This window comes from Hyla sarda, chromosome 2 (genome assembly GCF_029499605.1).
Source record: "Hyla sarda isolate aHylSar1 chromosome 2, aHylSar1.hap1, whole genome shotgun sequence".
In the NCBI taxonomy this organism is placed as follows: Eukaryota; Metazoa; Chordata; class Amphibia; order Anura; family Hylidae; genus Hyla; species Hyla sarda.
The window spans coordinates 236,157,519-236,184,372 of NC_079190.1; the positions used below are offsets into that span (position 1 = coordinate 236,157,519).

A 26,854-nucleotide genomic window follows, 5' to 3' on the forward strand; every position below is an offset into this window, starting at 1 on the left:
GCCATTGACCGTGCGGTTTAATTAATGATATATTTTTTATAGTTGGGGCATTTACGCATGCGGCGATACCACATATGTTTTTTTTTTTTTTTTTTTTTTAATGGGAAAAGGGGGGTGATTCAAACTTTTATTAGGGAAGGGGTTAAATGACCTTTATTAACACTTTTTTTATTTTTACTTTTTTTTTTTTGCAATGTTATAGGTCCCATAGGGACCTATAACACTGCACACACTGATCTTCTACACAGATCACAGGCGCATATTAACACGCCTGTGATCAGTGTTATCGGCGCTTGACTGCTCCTGCCTTGATCTCAGGCACGGAGCAGTCATTCACCGATCGGACACCGAGGAGGCAGGTAAGGGCCCTCCCGGTGTCCTGCAAGCTGTTCGGGACGCCGCGATTTCACCGCGGCGGTCCCGAACAGCCCGACTGAGCAACCGGGTCCCTTTCACTTTAGAAGCGGCGGTCAGCTTTGACCGCCGCTTCTAAAGGGTTAATACCGCACATCGCCGCGATCGGCGATGTGTGGTATTAGCCGCGGGTCCCGGCCATTGATGAGCGCCGGGACCGACGCGATATGATGCGGGATCGCGGCGCGATCCCGCTTCATATTGTGGGAGCCGGCGCAGGATGTAAATATACGTCCTGCGTCGTTAAGGAGTTAAATATGATCTTATCATCCAAGATTCTAAGATAAGGCTCCTTATTTCACCGACTCTTCTAGCTGTTGTAATAGCAACTAAAAATACTTTTTCTCGGCCGCTCTTCACTGATAGGTATTTGCTCTTGACACTAGGAGGCCCTGACACTAGGGGGAAAAAAAAGTCTGCTCCTCCCTGGCAGGATATACCCGCCCACTGGAAGTGAGGTAATCAGTTTTAGCTAGTGTCAGTAGGAGGCAAGACACAGGTCTGGGAGCTCCCCAGACCTGGGTCTTTTTATTTATTATTTTTTAGTGAGGGATGTCTAGTTAGGTTTTTTTTTTTTTTTTAATCCCTTTTGTTACCCATTTTCTGGTTTGGGTTCAGGAGCATGGCGCTACCTGTTCCCCCGTATGCGACAAAGGGGCAAGGAACAAGTATGGGCCGTCAACCTCTTATCGCTAACGGCCAGCGCCTGGAGGTGGTACCCTGGGTCTGGGTCCCCCACTGCCTCTGCTCGCCCCGCTATTTTAGCCTGATGCAGCGTGGCCATAAGCTCGTTGAAGACGCCTGGGTGCATATAAGAAGATGGTGTCCACAGGTGAGTATATCTCTTCCCCCCCCCCCCCCCCTTCCTTTTTAAAAAGGGACTCTGTCCTTTTTTGGGAGCTTATGTGTGGGGCTCACTCAGGTGCCTTGCTCCCCATGCTTCTTTCCTGCCTGTAAAAAAACATTTATATATACACTGCTCAAAAAAATAAAGGGAATACTAAGATAACACATCCTAGATCTGAATGAACTAATCGTAAGAAATACTTTAGTCTTTACATAGTTAATATAATAGGTAAAACTGAAAAAGGCGGCGCTCGAATCCCAAAAGCAATTGGAAGTAGAAGAGGTTTGTACTCACCCGGTGTATGTGGGAGGTCACAGGGCAGTGATCCCCCACTAACACCTAGAGTCCTCTTGTCACTTATACACTGAAACTATCTCCGTCATATAGACATCCCTTAGGGAGGGCGCAGGGTGAGCCGGAATCACAGTACCGTGGTCCGTGTATAAGAAAAAGACAAATAGAAAAACCAGCGCTCGGAGACAGTTCAAAACATAACAGTCAAACCATAATTTAGTAGATTATCACTGAGATGAACTTACTTCACTAGGGGAGATGTGTAGGTAAAGTTACCTTTCACATCATCCCCTTCCAGGAGAGTATGACAAAATGGCCAGGAAGCCCGTGGATGAGTGGGATAGGATTTATTGCGACGCGTTTCGGAGGGCTTACAGGATCGCCTCCTTCCTCAGGCATATAACAAGACAAAGTGATAATAGCCCCCTTATATACATACCATGTCCGGGGTAGAGGCGTGTTAATTGGTTCTTTTGTTCTGATAAAATGGTAGTTTGAGGACCTGCAGATCCGGTTCTGCAGGTCACATGTTCCCGGGTCACGTGATCATAGATCACGTGATACCCAGTTGTATGCTGGTTTCCTCCTAAGGGAGGAAAGCCGGAAGCTACGGCAAAGGGACCCGCGACCACGTGATGAAAATCACCACGTGATCGAGGATCACCCGCCGACCTTCCGGAATGATGCGTTCCACAATGGAGAGCATACCTCCAATGCGCAAGCGGAGATAGGTAGAATGCTCAACGCCTGCGCACCTGATGTATCGATGACCCGATGCTGTCCTTTATAGTTGAGATCAACCAAAATAATTGGGGTTTAAATTTTACATCTACTATCAGTGGATCCGAGGTAGTCTTTCTAGATCTGAAAATCTACATCGAATCTGGTCTAATTTGCACCACCACCTACTTCAAGGAGGTGGATGCAAATAGCTATTTAGATTTTTCTAGCTGCCATCTAAAATCATGGAAAACCAATATCCCATACGGGCAAATGAGGCGTATACGACGCAACTGTTCCTCTGACTTACAATGTTCTTCTCAATTAAAGATTCTAGAGAATAGGTTCAGGGAAAAGGGATACCCTGAACCACTTATTAAAAATGCAAGTGACAGGATTTTACAACTTGAACAAAATGATTGTCTACAGATGAAATCCGTCACCAATGGAGACAACCAAGAGAGATTGGATCTAGCCTTTTTGACTCGATTCAATACCTCACATGGCTACATTAAAAAGATCCTTTCTAAAAATTGGGACCTTATTAGACAGGATCCCATTATGGAGAAAATAGTCCCTAAAAACCCTAGATGCATTTTTAGAAGATCCAAGACACTAAAAAACCTAATTGCACCATCAGTACCCACTAAGCAAAAAAAGAAACTTACCCCACGGAGGGAGGTGGGTACGTTCTTTGGAGGTGAGGCTATTACAGGGGCCTACAAGTGTGGACTTAAGAAATGTAAATGTTGTGACATTATTATGCACAGGAGAACTGAAATTCCTTTAGCTGATTCTAAACCTTATTACATCAAGGATTATCTTAATTGTGCTAGTGGTTATATCATATACCTATTGGAGTGTCCGTGTGACCTCAGATATATTGGTAGAACCACTACGAGTTTAAGACAACGTATTAATGGCCATAGATTTAATATACGCCATGGCTTTAACCTCCATAGTGTATCTAGGCACTTTAATAATAGAGATCCAACACTATTAAGAATAACACCTCTTGAAAAGATTCCAAATAATAACTATAAACTACTATGTAATAAGGAGATGTTTTGGATCTTTAAATTGAACACCTTAATGCCCCGGGGGTTAAACGAATCCTTAGAACAAGTGTATTGATTTTCTTCCTTGTGTATTAAGTAATTGACGCGTATTTTATATGATATGTAAATATTGTGGAATACATTTTAAAGTTATCTGTTTACATGAAAGAATGTGGATATGTGTGTATGTGCACTCGCGTGCGTTGGCATACGTGTGCACGTATGCACATAGATATATGTACATATATATGTATTTTCTTTTTCTTTTTTTTTTCTACAATGTTAAATCAAGTATACACCTTTGATTGAGATGTAATATGTTAGAATATGCCTTATGTGTTTTGTGTGATATATATGTGCGTGCATGTGTGTGTATATACTAGTATACATATTATCTATGTGTATATAATTTTGTATGTATGAATATATGTGTGTATACATTTTATTTGTGTAGGTGTGTGTTAGTACGTGTATGTGTATATATGTATGTATATTTGTGTATATGTGTATGTATATATGTGTGGGTGTATTGAGTGTGTTATACATATGTACGTGCATGTGTGTATACTTTCGTGCACCTGCATGTATGTATGTACATTATATATATATATATATATATATATATATATATATATATATATATATATATATATATATATAATATAATTTTTACATTTGTATCCTATTTATATTATATTATATAATCATTGTATGTTTTTATTTCAATATGTTTCTCTTTATGTATTATTTACCTCCTTTGTGTAGACATGTCCGTAGGATAGGCGTTTTTGGTTCTTAAACAATTTATCCATAGTTATTCCAGTGCGTTCCACTCTGGAGCGCATCGGGTCATCGATACATCAGGTGCGCAGGCGTTGAGCATGCTACCTATCTCCGCTTGCGCATTGGAGGTATGCTCTCCATTGTGGAACGCATCATTCCGGAAGGTCGGCGGGTGATCCTCGATCACGTGGTGATTTTCATCACGTGGTCGCGGGTCCCTTTGCCGTAACTTCCGGCTTTCCTCCCTTAGAAGGAAACCAGCATACAACTGGGTATCACGTGATCTATGATCACGTGACCCGGGAACATGTGACCTGCAGAACCGGATCTGCAGGTCCTCAAACTACCATTTTATCAGAACAAAAGAACCAATTAACACGCCTCTACCCCGGACATGGTATGTATATAAGGGGGCTATTATCACTTTGTCTTGTTATATGCCTGAGGAAGGAGGCGATCCTGTAAGCCCTCCGAAACGCGTTGCAATAAATCCTATCCCACTCATCCACGGGCTTCCTGGCCATTTTGTCATACTCTCCTGGAAGGGGATGATGTGAAAGGTAACTTTACCTACACATCTCCCCTAGTGAAGTAAGTTCATCTCAGTGATAATCTACTAAATTATGGTTTGACTGTTATCATGTTTTGAACTGTCTCCGAGCGCTGGTTTTTCTATTTGTCTTTACATAGTTGAATGTGTTGAAAATAAAATCACACAAATTATTAATGGAAATCAATTTTATCAACCCATGGAGGTCTGGACATGGAGTCAAAATCAAAGGGGAAAACCACACTACAGGCTGATCCAACTTTGATGTAATGTCCGTAAAACAAGTCAAATTGAGGTTCAGTAGTGCGTGGCCTCCACATGCCTGTATGACCTCCCTTCAATGCCTGGGCATGCTGATGAGGTGGCAGATGGTCTCCTGAGGGATTTCCTCCCAGACCTGGACTAAAGCATCCGCCAACTCCTGGACAGTCTGTGGTGCAAGGTTTAAACAACAAAGACGTGGTCTCAAATGGCAGTAGGTGCTCAACCCCAAATTCAGCTGTGCATATATATTGGGGGAGCAGATCCTGCCCTTGTGGTCTGTTGCTAGGGGCGAGCCCCAGCATAAAAATGCATACAATGGGGGATGCCTGCAACAGACTACAAGTGCCACAATGGCATCCTACACCAGATAAACGGTGTGGATGTGTAACAATTAGAATAATACAATACAAGAATATTGGTGCACTACTGTGTTGGATGTATACAATGGCATTGGCTATCCCTCAACACTGATGTTAAAATTGAGACATTAGCCAGTATATCCTTAGATGAATGACATACCAGAGCCCGCTCACCATCGCCAAGGTTTCTCAAGTGGCACGGGACCTAACACTTAACCTACCTGTGCGTGATAAGCAAAACCAGGGGCCAGTGGGCAATTACAGCATCATTAGACTCGACTTACAGCCTCCTTCTCCCAGGTTACCTTCAGTGTGACTGAGCACACATACAATGGGAGGAGGGAGACAGACTATAAGTCCCACCTAAGTTGGCTTATATTTGTGCCGGCCTCACAGGTGAACCTTAATGCTGCCTTTAATAGTGATCAAAGCGAATTAAATGTGGAGTTTATACACCTACACCTCTGGTACAAGGTGGTGTTGGTGGATGGAGCGAGACATGATGTCCCAGATGTGCTCAATCGGATTCAGGTCTGGGGAACGGGCAGGCCAGTCCATAGCATCAATGCCTTCCTCTTGCAGGAACTGCTGACACTCCAGCTACATGAGGTCTAGCATTGTCTTGCCTTAGGAAGAACCCAGGGCCAATCGCACCAGCATATGGTCTCACAAGGTGTCTGAGGATCTCATCTCGGTACCTAATGGCAGTCAGGCTACATCTGGCAAGCACATGGTATATAAGGTCCCCTTTATACATCGTTATTAGGTCTCCTCTAAGCCTTCTTTTTTTCTAAACTAAATAACCCTAATTCTGATAATCTTTCTGCGTACTGTAGTCCTCCCATTCCCCGTATTACTCTGGGTGCCCATCTTTGAACCCTCTCCAGCTCCACTATATCTTTCTTGTACACTGGTGCCAAGTACTGTACTGAACAGCAGATATTACGGTTTCCATTTAGAATTTCCTGTAAACTACAGATTTGTTCAAGGGCTTCAGATTTATAATTGTGCGATACTTCGATACTTCCCATTTGGTTTTGAGACTAGAAACGGGGAAGAATAGTGACCTAGGCCCTTCTGATGGAGAAGGGACTTCACGCATAGCCTCTAGGCTGAGAAGGTCCTGAATGCCCCTGAGAATCAATTTCTGGACTCTCGCAATCTGCTGTGTTATGACAAATCTTTGAGGGAGAGGTGATGACAAGTTGATCTGGTAACCCTGAGATATGACCCCCACTATCCAGGAATTGGGAATCAGAGACTCCCAAACTGGGGCAAAATGAGAACGCCTTGTCCCAACAGGCCTCACGTCACTGTTTAGGATTAGAGGTGGTCTGACTAGGGTTGAGAAGGAAATTTTTGCCTCTGCCCCCTATATGACCAATGACCCGTCTTCCCGCACTCATAAGGGCGGCGGGGGTTTTGGACGGAAAAAAAACCCTCTCGGTGAAGTGGAAAAGAGAAGATTGATCCAGCTGACAGAGGAGACGAAAAGGAGATTTTCTTTTTGAAGATGCCACACAGTTAAAAGACCCTATGGTAGAGAGGTACATTTGTCTACTTTGGCAACTGGGACATCAACTTTGGGTATAGCGTCCAAAGTGCTAGAGTCAGAATCGCTGAAAGGTTAGTCTTTTCAGACCTTTAGGAATAAAGGAATTTTTCTCTGGTTAAGCCCATTCATCGTTTATAATTATTTTTTTTTAATGCAGGTTAGTGTGAACAGGAAATGTGCATGACTTCCTATCGCCTAGCCCCCTCCGAAGAGTTTGTCCTGGATAGATTTAGCCTCTTTAACTTCCTCAAGATTTAACATAGTACAGATGGATTTAATTTAATTCAATCTCATCAGAATTAAAGAAAAACTTTTTTTTAGCAAAGAGTCCTCCTCCTCCTGAGGATTCTCTAGACATTCTCCTTCTATTTCTGGGGAGATACTCTCCTCAGAATCAGAGAAAGAAACCATATTAGCTTTTTTAACAGGTTGAATAGTAGCTGTGTTAGTTGAAGCAATAGGGGCATGAGATGGAGTAAAAGAGGCTAAAGCAGAATGTATTTCATAATGGACCATAGACTTAATTTTCTGCATAAGGGTGGGAGACTCATCCTTTACCACGGAGGCAATACATACTTTACATAATGGAGTGAATGCAAATTTCGATGGAAAATCCTTATAACATATTAAACACATTTTAAGTTTAGATTTTTGCTTCAGTTAAGCCAAAGAACCTGCAGGATCCTTATCTCCCTGAAATACAAGGAAGAGAAGGATCAGCACCAAGCAATCGAAGATAGGCCAGGGTAAAAAAACCCTAACGCCCTCAGTACTCAAGGATCCTGAGACCGCTGGAGGATATGGAATTTTTGCTGGTGACCTCATAAGGCAACCAGGGAAAATCCAATGCTGGAATCTGGTAGCACAGCTTCCATACAGGAAATGGGCTCTTTATAGGAAAAGGCTGCTCTCTTGATTTGAAATTGCTGCTCAGAAGCGCCGGAAGAATACTAGGCCGCGCCAGAGGAAAATGCAGCACGGGATCGCATGTGCATCCGGACCCCGAATGAAAGCGTTACAGCATTGATCCTGCCCTCCTCTGTGCTCCCCTCTCCGGATGCTCCGAAGCAGACTGGGCTGAAGGGAGAACAATGACAGGGGGGTCCTACACCCGGTTCCCCAAGTCCACTAGACCCAGGTAAGGCCCTCTTCTCTTTTGCAGGAGACAGTCCCCCGCACCTCTCAGGACTCCTTCCCTGAAAGGGACAGGAAAAACACTGGCGTGGACTGCTGGGATAAGCTGAGCTGCTGGGATAAGATTTTTAGCATTTTGGATGCTGTGATCAGGGTATCTAAAAATTTAAAGGAGAACTGCGGGGCAATACATTTTTAACTCTTCCCCCCCCCCACCCCATGCCTGGGCTCCCAAAAACAAAATTAACTCACCTTCCTACGTTCCCTTGTTGTGCTGATATGTGTCCCGTTCCTCCGGTGACGCTCCCCTTCCTTCTTCGGATAAGAACCTCACACTGCAATCAGCGTATCGCCGGACGCAGTGTTGTCCCGACTCGACTGGTGATAGGCTGAGTGCACTGTCATGTAAGGAGCTCAGGCAGCAGGACTGCGACCGGCGATACGCTGACTGCATTGTGCATCACCAGAGGAATGGGACGCAGATATCGGTGCAATGGGGGAATGTAGGAAGGTGAGTTAAAGTTTGCTTTTGCAGCCCATGCACAGGGGTAGTTAAGTCTTGAGCTGCAGTTCTCCTTTTAATGTCAGACATCACATCTGGCATTAGCCTCAGGTCTCTAACCAGTCGCCAAGTTCCCACCTCCCACTACCTACCACCATCATCCCACATCCGATAAAGAGAAAGTGAGGTTTGCTGCTTGTGGTCCTTTTTTATTTATTTTCTCACATCCCTATATGACACCCTTTTCTTCTCCTGGGTGTCCTTATAGAAGTCTGGATACATGGTAACCTTGACTCCATTATACAGAATTTCACTATTTTCTCTGTTTCCTTGATGTTGCCACCACTATGCATTACTGTAATGATAATAGTGATGGTTGACCTTCTCCCATCTTTACACTGAATCTTTGGAGCTAAGCCAGAGTGAACATTGGGTTCTTGGTCATCTCTCTTGCTGAGGCCTTTCTCCTCCAATGGCTTAGTTTAAAGGGGTATTCCAGACCAAAACTTTTTTTTATATATCAACTGGCTCCGGAAAGTTAAACAGATTTGTAAATTACTTTGATTATAAAATCTTAATCCTTCCAATAGTTATTAGCTTCTGAAGTTGAGTTGTTGTTTTCTATCTAACTGCTCTCTGATGACTCACGTCCCGGGAGCTGTGCAGTTCCTATGGGGATATTTTCCCATCATGCACAGCTCCCGGGACGTGACATCATCAATGAGCAGTTAGACAGAAAACTTCAGAAGCTAATAACTATTGGAAGGATTAAGATTTTTTAATAGAAGTAATTTACAAATCTGTTTAACTTTCCAGAGCCAGTTGATATATAAAAAAAACGTTTTTGCCTGGAATACCCCTTTAAGGGTCTGGCCACCTCTAGGAAGAAATCTGTTTGTTCCAAACCATGGAGGCCACTCACCTCTTGGTAACTTCCAGGGCAGCAGAGATTTTAATTACCTTTTGTCCGGATCTGTGGCTCCAAACAATTCTGTCGAGACAATCTCTTCATAGCATGCACAGTACCACTATTTGTGCGTGCTGCTATTTTAAATAAAGCCTTACAGCAGGGCTAAGTCTTCTTGGTGATTAGGAATTTCACTGTGGCGTCTAGTTTGTTTTTCAGCCTGAGCAACAGTGGCGGTGTATACTTAGGGTATATCTCTTTTGAATCAAGTGCTGAGCCGCCTGTGCTGAGCTGGAGCAGTAGTGGAGGGTGAGTCCTGGCCCTCAGTCACTGTGTGCCCTCTCAACTTGAATGGAGATCTGGGGGTTGGGAAGTAGACATCGGGAGGCAAGTGAGACAGTCGGGAGGTGGCCAGAGAAGAGCACCCTCCACTGCCAACCAGGTGGGTGCTGCCATGTGGGGGAGGGGATTGGAGGAGGACTGTACACCCAGCCAGGGCAAATTGCCCCTTCTCTCCAGCACGCTCCTTCCCAGGTGGCACATGTATTTCTATGCTACCACCTGTAGTCCTGACAGCCAGTCACAGGCCCCTTGCTGCACCTCCTGCCATAAGGCTCAAACTTTGCTGAGTTTTGTGGTCAAATGAAACAAACTAGTAATGTGGGAAATATTTAGAATGCTTTGAGTGCTGACAGTTTTAGAATAACCATTACTTATCAAATGCCAACAGTAAAGTTTAAGTGTCAGTGGCGACTGGCAGTCTTATCAAAATTAAAGGATGGCACAGAATACATAGAGAGTAAATAAGCAAGACAGCTTACAAAAAAAAAAGAAGAAACTAAACCTTTCAGCAGGACAATGATTATCACTAGAAGGTCGAGGAAATATAGCAGTGGTTAAACGATAAATAGGTGACTGTAAATCTCAATTCAATTGATACATATGGCACTATTTGTTTAAAAAAAGTGTCTATTTTTTCTCCTGATACAAAAAAAAATTATTAAAGGCAAGACTTCTGATGTCACAGTTTTTCTCAGTTTTTTTTTTTCTCCCTCTTTTCTAAGATTTAACAGGAGGTTACATTTGTGACATTTTATGACCGTTTTGGGGATTATGTGAGTAGACATCCACCTAATGAGATGACCTTGTATCCTTCAGATGTTTTCCTGTAGTGGGGGGTGGGGTGGGGGTGGGGGTTTGGGGGGGGAGGATCTTAGTGTGACCTGAACCAAACAGACCCAACACATGCTAAAACTCAAGAGCTGTTGGAAAACATCTGAGATTACATACTCACCTTTCTGCCTTTAAGTTCAATCACATCATAAACAGAAGAATGTCACCCTTTTATTGGCACGCTGGGGTTTGATATTATGTTCTGTTGCTTAATGCTCAGGCCCTGCAAGTTTCCTACATTTAACCATTTCACAACAAAGTTCTTTAGCGTATGAATAATTTGAATACGTTGACCTGTGAGTAAGACTCGTAAATTCATCCTATACTACCAGAATAGAACATCATAAAATATGGTCAACAACCTGCCGTAAAGGATTGTTTGGTTATATAATTTGCTATCCCTGTTAAGAATTGCAGCAGTTGGCATTTTGTTTTAATGGTCACATCTACCATACGCTTAAAGAAGTGAATCTATTCTTTCAAACAGATGTTTTGCCCTTAAAAGTCATTCTCCAAAGCCAATACCGGTTTTATAAATAACAGTTGGTCATCCCAGCCAGTGACTTCATCAGACATCCAATGCCAATGAGCTCATCAGATATCTGCTCTAGGCAATGACTGTTCTATACAGTATATATCTGCTATCTATTATTTATTTTATCTTTACATTGCTTATCAAAGGTTATTCATACTCCAGCAGACATATGGTTTACTGGTTGGGAATCGGTGACCTTGAGTGGCCCAATAACAAACCCATTAGCGTCTGAATATAAATCAGATAGATTTTAATTTACAGCAAGAAGAGGTCATAAGTAAAATTTGTTTAACCCAACCTCACAATATCTTAATGGAACTCACAATGTTAGATAAAGAAGACGAACATAAAACCACCCTCTTGAAAATGTAAATTACGCAACAAATTTATTTGATACTTTTTAGTATTTTTCTAAAGGATCTTTACCCTTACAAGAGGGTGTTTTTATTTTATTTTATTATTATTTTTTTTTAAATGGCCATCTGATAATTTGTCAGTGGCCAGGTCAATTGATTCAAGATTAAATAATTTTTCTCTAGATTTCTTTTCATAAGTCTGGGAATCTCATTTGAAAAGTGTGTTGCTATGTAGAAGTGGGTGTTCTGTTTTACTATCCATTTAAGAAATTCTGAGCAGCCTATGAACTGGTAAACCAATCTGTAAATCTGTGTATATTTCTATCATAGGGAAGCCTGTTGATGAAGGTGCACATGAAAAAGAATGGAAAAAGGAGGAAAGCTCCCATTGTACCTGCCCTTGTCATTCAAAGAAGCCCCATACAAGTGTTGCATCTGCTTCTACTTCTAGTGATAAAGCTGGGTCATCCTCAAGTAATCTATCATCCACTGTGAATGGTAATACAATTTTTAACTGCATTTTCGGACATAATCACAGGGCTGGCTGATATTTCCATACACTGTGTGTCTTCACAAGCACCTATTGCTGCTCCCCCCCCCCCCCCCCCACACACTAATGTTCTTATACTTTTTTGGTATTTTGAAATTATTATGGAAGTAGCCTACTGTATATATACAATGTAGTCTAAGGGTTTTTGTGTCATAACATTAAAAGAGCCTGTGTGATCACTTGGTTTTTATATAAAAGAGGGAAGCCCCCTTGCTTGGTTTTACCCATTAAATTGTGTGGCTGCTATTGACTAAAACATGGGTTTAAAGGGGTACTCCGGTGGAAACTTTTTTTTTTTTTTTTTTTTTTTTTTTTTATATCAACTGTAGGCAGAAAGTTAACCCCTTAAGGACCCAGCCAATTTTCCCTGTAGGACCCGGCCATTTTTTGCACATCTGACCACTGTCATTTTAAGCATTAATAACTCTGGGATGCTTTTACCTTTCATTCTGATTCCGAGATTGTTTGTTTGTTTGTGACATATTCTACTTTATGTTAGTGGTAAAATTTTGTCGATACTTGCATAATTTCTTGGTGAAAAATTCAAAAATTTGATGAAAAAATTTTACATTTTGATTTAACTTTGAAGCTCTCTGTTTATAAGTAAAATGAATATTCCAAATTATATATTGATTTACATATACAATATGTCTACTTTATGTTTCCATCATAAAGTTGACATGTTTTAACTTTTGGAAGACACCAGAGGGCTTCAAAGTATAGCGGCAATTTTCCAATTTTTCACAAAATTTTCAAAATCAAAATTTTTCAGGGACCAGTTCTGTTTTGAAGTGGATTTGAAGGGCCTTCATATTAGAAATACCCCACAAATGACCCCATTATAAAAACTACACCCCTCCAAAGTAGTCAAAATGACATTCAAAAGGTTTGTTAACCCTTTAGGTGTTTCACAGGAATAGCAGCAAATTGAAGGAAAAAATTCAAAATCTTCATTTTTTACACTGTCATGTTCTTGTAGACCCAGTTATTGAATTTTTACAAGGGGTAAAAGGAGAGAAATATTCCTAAAATGTGTAACCCAATTTCTCTCGAGTAAGAAAATATCTCATGTGTATGTCAAGTGTTCAGTGGGCGCAGTAGAGGGCTCAGAAGGGAAGGAGCGACAGTGGGATTTTGGAGAGTGAGTTTTTCTGAAATGTTTTTGGTGGGCATGTCACATTTAGGAAGCCCCTATGGTGCCAGAACAGCAAAAAAAAAAAAAAAAAAAAAAAACACATGGCATGCTATTTTGGAAACTACACCCCTCAAGGCACATAACAACAAGGGGTCCAATGAGCCTTAACACGCCACAGGTGTTTGACAACTTTTCGTTAAAGTTGGATGTGTAAATGATTATTTATTTTTTCACTAAAATGCTAGTTTTACCACAAATTTAAAATTTTTACAAGGGGTAATAGGACAAAATGCCCCCCAAAATTTGTAACCCCATTTCTTCTGAGTATGCAAATACCCCATGTGTAGATGTCAAGTGCTCTGCTGGTGCACTACAATGCTCAGAAGAGAAGGAGCGCCATTGAGCTTTTGGGGAAAAAAATTGTTTGGAATGTAAGTCAGGGGCCATGTGCGTTTACAAAGCCCCCGTGTGCCAGAACAGTGGACCCCCCACACGTGACCCTATTTTGGAAACTACACCCCTCACAGAATTTAATAAGGGGTGCAGTGAGTATTTACACCCCACTGGCATTTGACAGATCTTTGGAACAGTGGGCTATGCAAATGAAAAATTAAATTTTTAATTTTCACGGACCGCTGTTCCAAAAATCTGTCAGACACCTGTGGGGCATAAATGCTCACTGTACCCTTATTACATTATACAATATGTGAAGAGGTGCGCGCGGCACTGCGATAGTACTGGATCAGTGAGACAGGGTGCTGCTGGAACTAGCTGTGGTGAAGTAGTGGTGCTCTGATTGCATAGTATTCAAAGTAGTATAGTTGATAGAGAATCAAAGGAAAATCGTCACTCACCGGTACTTCAAATCTTCATGCTTTATTGCATATGCAAAAATTACTCACATACATAGGGAGACAAACAGTGGGGGGAATCTGGGCGACAAAGCTCTGTTTCGTACAAGTGATGTACTTCCTCCGGCTACCCCTTATTACATTATGTGAGGGGTGTAGTTTCCAAAATGGGGTCACATGTGGGTATTTCTTTTTTTTGCGTTTGTCAGAACCGCTGTAAAATCAGCCACCCCTGTGCAAATCACCAATTTAGGCCTCAAATGTACATCGTGCGCTCTCACTCCTGAGCCTTTTACGCCCACATATGGGGTATTTCCGTACTCAGGAGAAATTGCGTTACAAATTTAGGGGGGTCTTTTTTTCCTTTTAACTCTTGCGAAAATTTTAAGTATAGGGCATCACCAGCATGTTAGTGTTAATAAAAAAAAAAAAATTTACACTAACATGCTGGTGTAGCCCCCAACTTTTCCTTTTCATAAGGGGTAAAAGGAGAAAAAGCCCCCCCAAAATTTCTAGTGCAATTTCTCCCAAGTATGGAAATACCCCATATGTGGCCCTAAACTGTTTCCTTGAAATACGACAGGGCTCCGAAGTGAGAGAGCGCCATGCGCATTTGAGGACTAAATTAAGGATTGCATAAGGGTGGAAATATGGGTATACTACGCCAGTGATTCCCAAACAGGGTGCCTCCAGCTGTTGCTAAATTCCCAGCAAGCCTGGACAGTCAGTGGCTGTCCGGAAATGCTGGGAGTTGTTGTTTTGCAACAGCTGGAGGCTCCGTTTTGAAAACACTGCCATACAATAAGTTTTTCATTTTTATTGGGGGGGGGGAGACAGTGTAAGGGGGTGTTTATGTAGTGTTTTACCCTTTATTATGTGTTAGTGTAGTGTTTTTAGGGTACATTCGCACTGACGGGTTACGGTGAGTTTCCCGCCAGGAGTTCGCGCTACGGTGAAAAATTTGCCGCAGCCCAAACTTGAAGCAGGAAACTTACTGTAAACCTGCCCGTGTGAATGTACCCTGTACATTAACATGGGGGGGGCAAACCTCCAGCTGTTTCAAAACTACAACTCCCAGCATCTAATGACAGACCGTGCATGCTGGGAGTTGTACTTTTGCAACAGCTGGAGGCACACTGGTTGGAAAACCTTCAGTTAGGTTCTGTTACCTAACTCAGTATTTTCCAACCAGTGTGCCTCCAGCTGTTGCAAAACAACTCCCAGCATGTACTGATCGCCGAAGTGCATGCTGGGAGATGTAGTTTTGCAATAGCTGGAGGTACATAACTACAACTCCCAGCATGCCGAGCCAGCTGTTTGGGCATGCTGGGATTTGCAGTTTTGCAACATCTGGAGGGCTACAGTTTTAAAGAACACTGCAAAGTGATCTCCAAACTGTGGTCCTCCAGCTGTTGCAAAACTACAAATCCCAGCATGCCCAGACAGCAAACAGCTGTTTGGGCATGCTAGGAGTTGTAGTTTTGCAAGATCTGGAGGGCTACAGTTTAGAGATCACCGTATAGTGGCCTCAAACTGTAGCCCTCCAGCTGTTGCAAAACTACATATTCCAGCATGCCCACACAGCTGTCTGGGCATGCTGAGAGTTGTAGTTTTGCAACATCTTGAGGGCTACAGTTAGAGACCACTGTATAGTGGTCTCAAACTGTACCCTCCAGATTTTGCTAGGCAACTCACCGGCTTCCGTACGATCCAGCCGCACGACATCGCTGCCTGCCGATCTCCGTCGCCCACTGCCTCCGTCGCCCGCCCGGATTGGTAAGTGGATCTTTGACGCCGGTCCCCGTCGTTTCCCAGTCCTGCCCCGCCTATTGTGGGTGGGCAGGATGGGGAAAACTAAAGTAACCCCACCCCCCCGCCCCCGATCTGCTATTGGTCGTCGCTTCTGGCGACCATTAGCAGGGATAGGAGGGGTGGCACCCCTGCCACCTCACTCCTATTCCTTCAGGGGGTTCGTAGGTGTCTTAGACAACCGCGATCCCCCTTATATTCCCCTTATAATGACCCGGAATCGCGCAAATCGCAAGTGTGAATTGATTGCTGACATGGGGGGGGGGGGGGTCTGTTGACCGCCCTGGGCGTTTGCACGGGATGCCTGCTGAATGATTTCAGCAGGCATCCCGTTCTGATCCCCGCCCGGCACGCCAGGGTGTCATGATGTACGCGTACGTCAAGGGTCCTTAAGAGGTTAAACAGATTTGTAAATTACTTCTAGTAAAAAATCTTAATCCTTCCTGTACTTATTAGCTGCTGAATACTACAGAGGAAATTATTTTCTTTTTGGAACCCAGAGCTCTCTGCTGACATCTCTGTCCATTTTAGGAACTGTCCAGAGTAGGATAAAATCCCCATAGCAAACATATCCTGCTCTGGACAGTTCCTAAAATGGACAGAAATGTCAGCAGAGAGCCCTGTGTTCCAAAAAAAATAAAATAATTTCATTTATAATTTTTAAAGTTTTCTTTAATAAATTATAATTTTATGATATACTGTATCATACTAGTCCATAGCAAGGGCCCTGCTTGGACTGTGTGCACTTTTTATAATAAATTGACCTCTAAAAGTATTGTATTTGTGCAAATCCACCATGTGTGCTTACCCTTTTTTTTTTTTTTTTTTTTTGTAGAATCATTTAGTAGTCAGTCTACACTTGCTTCAAAACTAGCCGCAAAGAAACAAGCTTCTTTTTCTACAGATGATGATGATTTTCAGAAAGAGAGAAAACGAAGCCGAACATCTCCAGATGAGCTGCAGGTAATAACTGTTACAGGCTATATACTGCAATACCTTCTCTTTTTTTTTTCTTTTTTTCTTTTTTTCTTCTTCCTGATTACTTGTGATTTAGTCACGCACAGCCTCACCTGTCACGTTTAGTTATGGCTCCCAATTACAAATGGCCTCATTATTGCTGCGTACATTGATGTGTCAAGGAGATGAATGGCTGTGTGTTTGACAATGGATACTGAATTACTGCTGCTTGTAATCTAATTGTCACTCCCTTAACAGCTATTTTGCTAATGTTTAATTACAATGCAGTACACATTTCACAATTACTTATAATGGAACAATCATTTTCTTTGAACCTTCTGTTATAGGCAAAATAATTGTTAGTGTACATTTATAATATTTGTATTCAAAACTGAGAGAAAATTGTATGATAGATGCACAGAAACTACCCATTTAAAAGCTCTTGTTGGCCAAAGTAATATGATGCAAGAAGGATCTGGTTGGCTAAGGGGGATCTTCAGTATTCAGTATAGCCATGCCTTTTTTCACATACCCTGCGGCTATAAAATAATAAATATATATATATATATATATATATATATATATATATATATATAAAATAAAATAATAATTAGATCGCTTCTTCAATTTTTTTTTTTTTTTAAAGCCTCTGAAATATGAAATAAGCGATCTGGTTGCTATGGGCAACTCAGCAACTTTCATCTGGTCAGGTTTTGATAATTTTCGCTCAATGTTAGTTTAGAGTAGTGGTGACTGCTCTCTCGACAGTCCTTAATGGGACAGTTAACTGCACTCTAAATGGTGTGTGAACCTGAGGTTCTCCCCTTTGATAACTGAGCAGTCCCCTCCTTATTGACAATCTAGACCTTTATCATATTTGGTACAACGATTAATAGCTCCAAATGAATTAAAAGAATAAGGAAACAAATCTGTGGTACAGCAACTCCATGTGGCCGAAGATGACACAGATATCCTATGGAGGCCACAGGTCCTCTTCAACAGGACTTGTTGCTAAATTAGCCCACAAATATCTAAGTTCCAATGATAGAAAGCTTTGAGTTCAGCTATATTCAGTGTGAGTATAAATGTAGGGTAATGCGTTGTAAAACATCTTTAGAGAGAAATATCTTAGTATGCATTGGCAAGAAAGTTAGCGTGAAATTGTAGACCTGCTCATGTACGATCAACAAACAGCTCATAAAATAAGGAAAAATAGACAGCATGGACTCGTATTTAGCCCTTCAACTCCTATTATAACCTATTAATGCTTAGCGACTAGTTCTCCAGTCCTAAAGCCTAGGAAACAGCACACTTTGTCATCTTTTCTCTACTTTATGAGTATCCTGCAAGGACATGATGCTGTTATAGCAGAAGAAGGGAGGAAAGCAGCAACGGATATATATTTTGAAATTACAGGTCCATCAACGTATTCTTTTATGTAACTAACTGAAAGTACTGATTTCTATTTAGGAGATGCTGTATTGCTTAAGTAATGTCACTGCAATGAAAGTGTGGTTTGTGACAGTGTTCACATGTATACATTTTGCAGATTTGTTCTTGCTAAATACTACACGTGAAGTCATATATTTTCATACACCTTAGTCACTTTCATTCATTAAAACGCATTACTATATGTCAAGAGTGTAAAATATCAGAATAGTACTAGAGACAATGGTTTACGTCAGCTTTTCCATTGGTCCAGAAGTTTACATACATGTGGGTAGTATTGCTTTTCAATTGTCTAACTTGGGTGCAATATTTTGGTTAGCTAAATTTCTCACAATAAAGAATTTGAGCTCATGCCTCCTAAATGAACTGTATCGCGTTTGTAAGCCTCCTTATTTATGCATTTTGAGTTCTGCCCATACATTTTCTATTGGATTGGTTTAGTTGTTTGTGATGGTCCTGACCCCAATCTTATCATTACCATTGTTTTGTTGTCCTAAAGCTAGTCTGTCATTAGTTATATGCTGCCTGGACCATGGGTAGCATTTAACATTGACAAGGGATCATTCTCACATTGATCTCAGATGCTCTCTTAAATGAGAAATGCGTTGGAGAACTTTTACCTTCCCCTGTGCCCGGGCTTTAGCTTTAGCTCTCCTTCCTATGTTCCCCTTTGCGCCGGTATCTGTGTCCCGTTCCTTCGCAGCTTGGGTACCTGCGTCTTACGCTCGAAACGTTACACTGCAGTCAGCGTATCGCCGGCCACAGCAATGTCCCACCTCGGCCGGTGATGGGCTGAGCACACTGTCATGTAAGGAGCCTGCCTTAGCTCCTTACATGACAGTGCGCTCAGCCTATCACCGGTACAATACTGCGGCCGTTGATACATTGACCGCAGTGTGATGTTCCAAGCATAAGAAGCAGGGACCCAAGCAGCATCGGAGGAACCGATACCGGGGGGAACGTAGGAAGGTGAGCTAAAGTTTTTTTATTTTTTTGTTTTGGAATCCCGGGTACAGGGGAAGGTAAAAGTTTTCTGACACATTTCTCTTTTAATATTTGCTCCATTTCAGACTATAGATAGGTCTTGAGCTGGAAACAGGTATTTAAGGTCATTGTAGCAGTCTCCATATTCATATAGGGAGAGCTGTCATTCAGGGTCGTTTCTTGCCCAATATGTTTATTTTACTACCTTTCTGTCGTCTTTCATGCTTTCCTTCCGCTTTTGATGTAGACTGTTTGCTCTATTGTCTTCATTAGCCCAAATTCCTGTCTGGTGTACATCTTGTAATGGACTTCCAGTTTCTGTGTACACTCTAGCTGGGAATTCAGCCAATCCTTCTTCCGTTATATCAAAGGGGTTATAGGGCTATATACTGTAGTTGATGTAGAAGGATGTAGATAGACTTGGCTGATTTCCTGGCTAGAGTGCTACTATTGGACATTGCATTCAGGTGTGGTTTCCTCTGCAAGTGACGATTGCAATTAGGTAACTGACGCCTTTTGTCACAAAAGAGAAACGCTGGGGAGCAGAAGATAGAATACCTTTTCTGCTCCCTGAACAACCCCTTTAAAATCCTGCAACAGGTATGCCCCCACTTACCTCACATGATGTCAATCAGAAACTTCTAAAGCCATTACATAATCCGATGTAATTTTCTAAGCTATTTTAAAGCACAGTCATCTTGTTTAATATAAACTTTTCGACTGGAACTCTTGAAGTGAGACAAATATTTAATACTGGATGATTTGTGACTTGTCATCTGTATTCTTAAGGCTGATAACACTTGTATTCCATCGCAGACACGAAAGAAACGTTGTTTTGACAAAGGTGTACAGTTTGAGGATGATTCAAATGATGGCAACAACAGTATGGGACCCAGCTGTTGCAAACAGAGACAACCTGATGACCCATATTTTGATGGTTCGGCACTGTTGTCTACAAAGCAGGTTAGTAGCAATTAATTTACATTTTGTGAATAAGGAATTATAAGTCTGCCAACTCATAAGCAGTATAGTTAGTCTATGCTCTATGTGGTGACAGCTGTCCCGGATATTGCCAAGTGTATGAAACAATAATGTTTTGAAAAAATAATCTTACTCGTTCTTTGGCAGAGGTTTAATACCATGTTAAACCTGTTTGAGGACTCTTGCCCCTGACAACAGCTTGGGCTGTGCTTTTGTCATTTTGAGCATGAGCAAGCCATAGGTAGGGGGCTATTTAGCCACAATTTCATGCACTTACCATGCAGCTGATCTTACTGGAAGATCTGTGTAATTCATTTTGGACAAAAATCGCATAAAGTTGGGCTTTATGTCACAAATGGTGCATTATGCTGCTGTTAGCTAAAGTGTATCAATTCAAGAATGTGTGCTCCCCTTTCTATTTTATTCTAGATATGTTATCAGTAATTATTTAGTAATTTGTTTGATTTTTGTTGTCAATAAAATATATTGAATTGAAGAGAGCCTGAATATCTTGCATGATTCACAAGAGGCTGCTACAGGCTGTGTTCTATTAGATCTCTCCATGGCAGAGTGAATCACTGGAAAGTTTTAGCAGTCCTTGCTCTGACAAGAGCCTAATTGATATGGTGCGTGTGTATATGTATTTATTTTATTTTTGTTTTTAACGAACAAGGTAAGAACTGCATTTACTGGACTGAGATCACTCAAGATTACCGTATTTATTGGGGTATACCACGCACCGGCCTATTACACACACCCTCATTTTACCAAGGATATTTCGGTAAAAAAAAAGTTTTTTACCCAAATATCCTTGGTAAAATGAGGGTGCGTGTGTGTGCATGTGTAAACCCCGATACACTGTTTCTGACCCCGCAGAAGCCCTCAGGAAAGGCAGGGGGAGAGAGGCCGTCACTGCCAGCTTCTCTCCCCCTGCCTTTCCTGGGGTCTAGTGCCCTGCTGCTGCTTCTCACCCCTTGGCTATCGGCGCCGCTGCCCCATTGCCTCCCCTGTCCCCGGTTTTATGATAACCTGTTGCCGGGGAGCTTCTGGCTCCGGTCCGCGCTGCTTCTGGCTCCGATGTGGTGTCTATGCGTCGTTGCTATGCGCTGCGCTACGCAATGACGAGTGACGTCGCGTCACTCGTCATTGCGCCTCGCAGCACATAGCAACGACGCATAGACTCCACAACAGAGCTAGAAGCAGCGCGGACCCGACCCCGCCAACAGGCAATCATAAAACCGGGGATGGGGGAGGCAGTGGGACAGCGACGCCGACAGCCAGGGGGAGAGAAGCGGGCAGCGACGGCCTCTCTCCCCCTGCCTTTCCTGGGGGCTTTTGCGGGGTCAGAAAAACCGGGGGGTATGGGGGAGGTAATGGGGCAGCGGCGCCGGCAGTCTCTGGACTCCAGGCAACAACGGCAGGTCTCTGGACCTGCAAAAGCCGCTGTAGTTCATTGATTTAAAGCGCCCGCTTTAAATCATTGAACTGCAGCGGCTTATCGGCATATAACACGCAGATAGACTTGGCTAGAAATTTTAGCCTAATAAATCTGTGTTCTATGCCGATAAATACGGTACTTGCCCTTTTAGCTTGTAAAGGATGCCTGCCTTTTATATAGTGCATATGTTGTATTCTAATATTAGAGAAAAATTCACACACACATATCTGTGTGTATATATGATGAATTGTAGTTCACACTGTGCTGTAAAGGGTGACACACAGAGCAACATTTCTGGCTTTTTTTTCTTTTCTATAAATACTTAAGTAGATAAAGCTGAAGTAACCTGTCTTAAATTTGTCATATTGTGTGTTACAGATTCATGAATATTTTCTGTGAAATTAGTAAAGAAATATCTTACACAGTGGATTCTTTTATTTTTTGTTGGAAATGTTCACCTCAGAGTTTGTGGCAGGAATCCAAGGCATACCCTTTTATACAGGATTTTTACTGTCATTGCGTCCAAAAAGTGTTGTGCTAGTAAATCCCCCCCTCCCCCTCCCCCCCCAAATACAGATTTAAAGTTTTGCTGTAAAAAAAACTTCAGCTGATTCCCAAAACAAAATCTGCAGAATTTACGTGAAAAATACTGTGTAAACATTTCTCCTATCACCCTATGTGGAAACCTATATACGGTAGATTTTACTGAGGCTTCCCTGTCTCTGTACCTTGTAAAAAATAAAAAAATAAAAAAATAAAAAATTATAGTAAATTAATTACTTCCGGGTGCCTTTTTTTTTATTTTTATTTTTAAACTTTTACAGAATGCTCGTAAATTAGAACTGGTCATAATAGATCCTGTCCAATAGAATATGTAGACTTCTTTTTCAGACGTGTTCATTCTAACCCTTTTAGAACATTATATTATGTAGGGTAGAAATATGGCATGGGGAAGGGTTATATCCACCACCATCAATCTTTTCAGCTATTCTGATTTACACAACCTTTTTATATGAAAGGTGGCAACATTTCAGTTTACAAGGATTTCCCTGTACCTTTCGACTTACAGTTGTCCGACCCATTGAAATATTTCAGCAGATTTATTTTTGTACGTACTGGAAGCATAGGACTCTGTATGTGTAAGCCACAGCCAAACTGTTTTTTCCATTTTTATAGGAGTTATTTTGGAAAATAATGGTGAACTTAATGTGTTGACATAGTTTTAATTGCCAACTCATGAAGTGTGAGTAAATGTTGCCATGTTGTATATAGTTGGCAATGAAGTCATATCTCAGTAGGATAATAAAAGAGTGGTAAAAATGTCATAAGAATGTGAACACTAATTACTGTAACCACTGAATGCCTTTAACAGGCTTGGGGTGGGGGGGGGTTAATAAAGCCGTACACTGTTAAATACGTACAGATCGCATAGATACTTTTTTTTTTTTTTTCTCAACTCTAAAGTATTTAGCCACCAGCTAATCTTACAAGAATAATTAATAGCAAGTGCAAAGAAACATCATTTAGATGTGGAATGTCAATGATTCTAGAGGTGGAGCAATCCTTTCTTTTTCTACGCAGTGATTTTACATTTATAAATCATGTGTATTGTTGTCCAAAGGGAAGGGTGCAGGTCCTTCTTTCTATACTCCCTGAAGTAACATTATGCCCTTCTACCCAGATTCTCGATCCATTTTGGAAAAGAATGTGGTTTGTTATATATTCCTGTTTTAAATACGAATATTATGCTTGGAAATGAAGTTGGATGGCCAAACTGATGGCAATCTTTATATACATCAAAAACCACTTTTCTCGATCGGCTCCATTGGAGGACACAGGAACCCTGGGTATATCTTGTTGCCACAAGGAGGCTGACACTAGGCTTAATAAAAAAAAAAAAAAAAAAGTTGGCCCCTCCTGGCAGGATATACCCCGCCCACTGACTCTGAGCTTATCAGTTTTAGCTTAGTGTCCTAGGAGGCAGACGCAGGTCTGGAGTTTCTCCAGACCAAGTCTTCTTTTTGTTATTTTCTAGTTTAGAAAGTTATTCTTCTGAAGACATCAGAGGTGAGTATAAGCATCTTCAGGTAAGTATTTCCATCTCTGTCCCCCTCTAGGGCTTAGCTTAGATGAACTCCGGCATTAGATTGCAAGCCAGGCATGTCCCTGGGTCTGACATATTTCAGCCCTCTGCCATTTCATGTTGCACGCTGCTCCTGTTGCTAGTGCGACAGGCTAGACAGTGTCCCCTTGTCTGACCGGGCCTTCTGGCTTCTTCTCTTGCCCTCCGGAGTCCACTCCGGTCTCCGTCTTCTTTCAGAGGGCGCCCCAGTAGGCCGTAGGAGGAGCAGAGGCCACGGACGGCGGGCACCATTAATTTAGCCCACGGCTTCGGCCTGGTCCGCTCCGGCACTTGCTCCCGCCCCATGATGATGATGATCTCTCGTCGCTCAAGGGACACGCGCTTCTCTTCTGGAGCTTCTGTAGGTTGCTGCGGCTTTTAAGAGAGGTGCCGGGTAAGGTGCTGTCCGAGGCCGGTGGGCACCATAAATTTAGCTCGCGGCTAATGCATTTCAGTCTAAAATAGGCTAGAATGCATCATGTTCTAAAAATCCTCAAGAGCAAAAGTCGCAAAAAAGTCGCACATATTTAGACTGCGACTTTCTGTGCGACAAATTTAGACAGGAAAAACTAGTCTAAATCCTTTGATAAATATCCCCCATTGTATATGTGAATCAATATATAATTATTTGGAATATCTATTTTCCTTTAAAAGTAGAGAGCTTCAAAGTTAGAAAAATGCAAAATTTTAAATTTTTTCATTAAATTTTGGAATTTTTCACCAAGAAATGAGTAGAATATGTCACAAAGAAACAATATCGGAATGAAAAGTAAAAGCATCCCAGAGTTATTAATGCTTAAAGTGACACTGGTTAGATGTGCAAAAAAACGCTCTGGTCCTTAATATTAAAGTGGGCTTGGTCCTTAAGGGGTTAGTCTTCACCCGCACTATAAACCTTTTGTACTTGGTTATTAATGGTACTTATTCTGATTGGGTGACTGTTACTAGTGGGGTACCACAGGGGTCCGTCTTGGGTCCTGTCCTATTTAATATATTCATTAATGACGTTGCAGAGGGGTTGAATAGTAAAGTATCAATCTTTGCAGTTGACACTAAACTCTGTAAAGCGGTAAACACTATAGAGAACAGTGCACTGTTACAAATGGATCTGGATAGGTTGGAGGTTTGGGCTGGGAAGTGGCAGATGAGGTTCATTACTGATAAATGTAAGGTAATGCACTTGGGGAAGAAGAATCCGGGCTGGGATTATGTATTAAATGGGAGAACACTTGGGTCGACTGACATGGAAAAGGACTTAGGAGTCTTAGTTAACAGTAAATTTAGCTGTAGTGACTAGTGTCGGGCAGCTGCTGCCAAGGCTAATAAAATCATGGGGTGCATCAATATGGGCATAGATGCCCACGACAAGGAAATAATTCTACCGCTGTACAAATCACAAGTCAGACCACACATAGAATACTGTGTACAGTACTGGGCACCAGTGTACAAGAAAGATATAGTGGAGCTGGAGAGGGTTCAAAGACGGGCAACCAGAGTAATACGGGGAATGGGAGGACTACACTACCCAGAAAGATTATCTGAATTAGGGTTTTTTAGTTTAGAAAAAAGAAGGCTTAGGGGAGACCAAATAACTATGTATAAGTATATCAGGGGACAGTACAGAGATCTCTCCCATGATCTATTTATACTCAGGACTGTATCAATAACAAGGGGGCATCCTCTACGTCTAGAGGAAAGAAGGTTCCTACACCAGCACAGACGGGGGTTCTTTACTGTAAGAGCAGTGAGACTGTGGAATTCTCTCCTGGAGGAGGTGATCATGCTGAACTCTGTAATAGAGTTCAAAAAGGGTCTGGATGCATTTTTGGAGAGTAATAATATTACTGGTTATGTATACTAGATTTATAGGGACAGAAGGTTGATCCAGGGATTTATTCTGACTGCCATATTTGGAGTCGGGAAGGCATTTTTTACCTCTAGTATGATTTTTTTTTTTGCCTTCTCCTGGATCAACTCAACTCAATAGGGACTTATTAGGGTTATAGGTTGAACTTGATGGACTCTGGTCTTTTTTCAACCTTATGAACTGTAACTATGTTACTATAATTCCAGACAAATTTGCTCTCCAAAAGCCCAATGTCGCTCCTCTTCTGAGCATTGTAGTTCGCCCGCAGAGCACTTTACATCCACATTATTTATTTCCATACTTAGGAGAAAAAGCCTCCCAAAATTTTTAGCCCCATTTCGTCTATTACCCCTTGTGAAAATGAAAAATTTGGGGTAACACCAGCATTTTAGTGAAAATCTAATTTTTCATTTTCATGTCCAACTTTAGCGGAAATTTGTCAAACACCTGTGGGGTGTAAAGGTTCACTGTACCCCTTGTTACATTCCTTGAGGGGTGTAGTTTCCAAACTAGTATACCATGTGGTGTTTTTTTTTTTTTTTTTTCTTTCTATTATGGCACCATAGGGGCTTCCTAAATGCGACATGCCCCCCAAAAACCATTTCAGCTAAATTCACTCTCCAAAATCCTATTGTTGCTCCTTCGCTTCTGAGCCTTCTAGTGCACCCACAGAGCACTTTACGTTCACATATGAAGTATTTACTTACTTGAGAGAAATTGGGTTACACGTGTTAGTGTAAAAAAAAATTAGATTTTGAATTTTCTCCCTCACTTTGCTGGTATTCCTGTGAAACACCTAAAGGGTGAACAAACTTACTGAATGTCATTTTGTATACTTTGAGGGGTGCAGTTTTTATAATGGGGTCATTTATGGGGTATTTCTAATATGAAGGCCCTTCAAATCCACTTCAAAACTGAACTGGTCCTTGAAAAATTCCGATTTTGAAAATGTTGTGAAAAATTTGAAAATTGCTGCTGAACTTTGAAGCCCTCTGATGTCTTCCAAAAGTAAAAACATATTTAACTTTACGATGCCAACATAAAGTAGACATATTGTATATGTGAATCGATATATAATTTATTTGGTATGTCTATTTTCCTTACAAGCAGAAAGCTTCAAAGCTAGAAAAATGCAAAATTTTTAAATTCTTCATGAAATTTTGGAATTTTTTGCCAAGAAATTATGCAAGTATCGATGAAAATACGTCACGACAAAACAATCTCTGAATCAAATTCATAAGTAAAAGCATCCCAGAGATC

General features: G+C 41.6%; 1 protein-coding gene across 1 annotated transcript in view; it reads left to right on the forward strand.

Annotated features, from left to right (window-relative positions):
* Positions 1 to 26,854, forward strand: part of BRIP1 (BRCA1 interacting helicase 1) — a 494,893-nt gene that overhangs the window by 17,374 nt on the left and 450,665 nt on the right. The window contains exons 5-7 of the mRNA XM_056556700.1: positions 11,782 to 11,949; positions 16,632 to 16,759; positions 20,003 to 20,149. Coding sequence (XP_056412675.1) covers positions 11,782 to 11,949; positions 16,632 to 16,759; positions 20,003 to 20,149 — 443 coding nt within the window. The remainder of the gene's footprint in view (positions 1 to 11,781; positions 11,950 to 16,631; positions 16,760 to 20,002; positions 20,150 to 26,854) is intronic.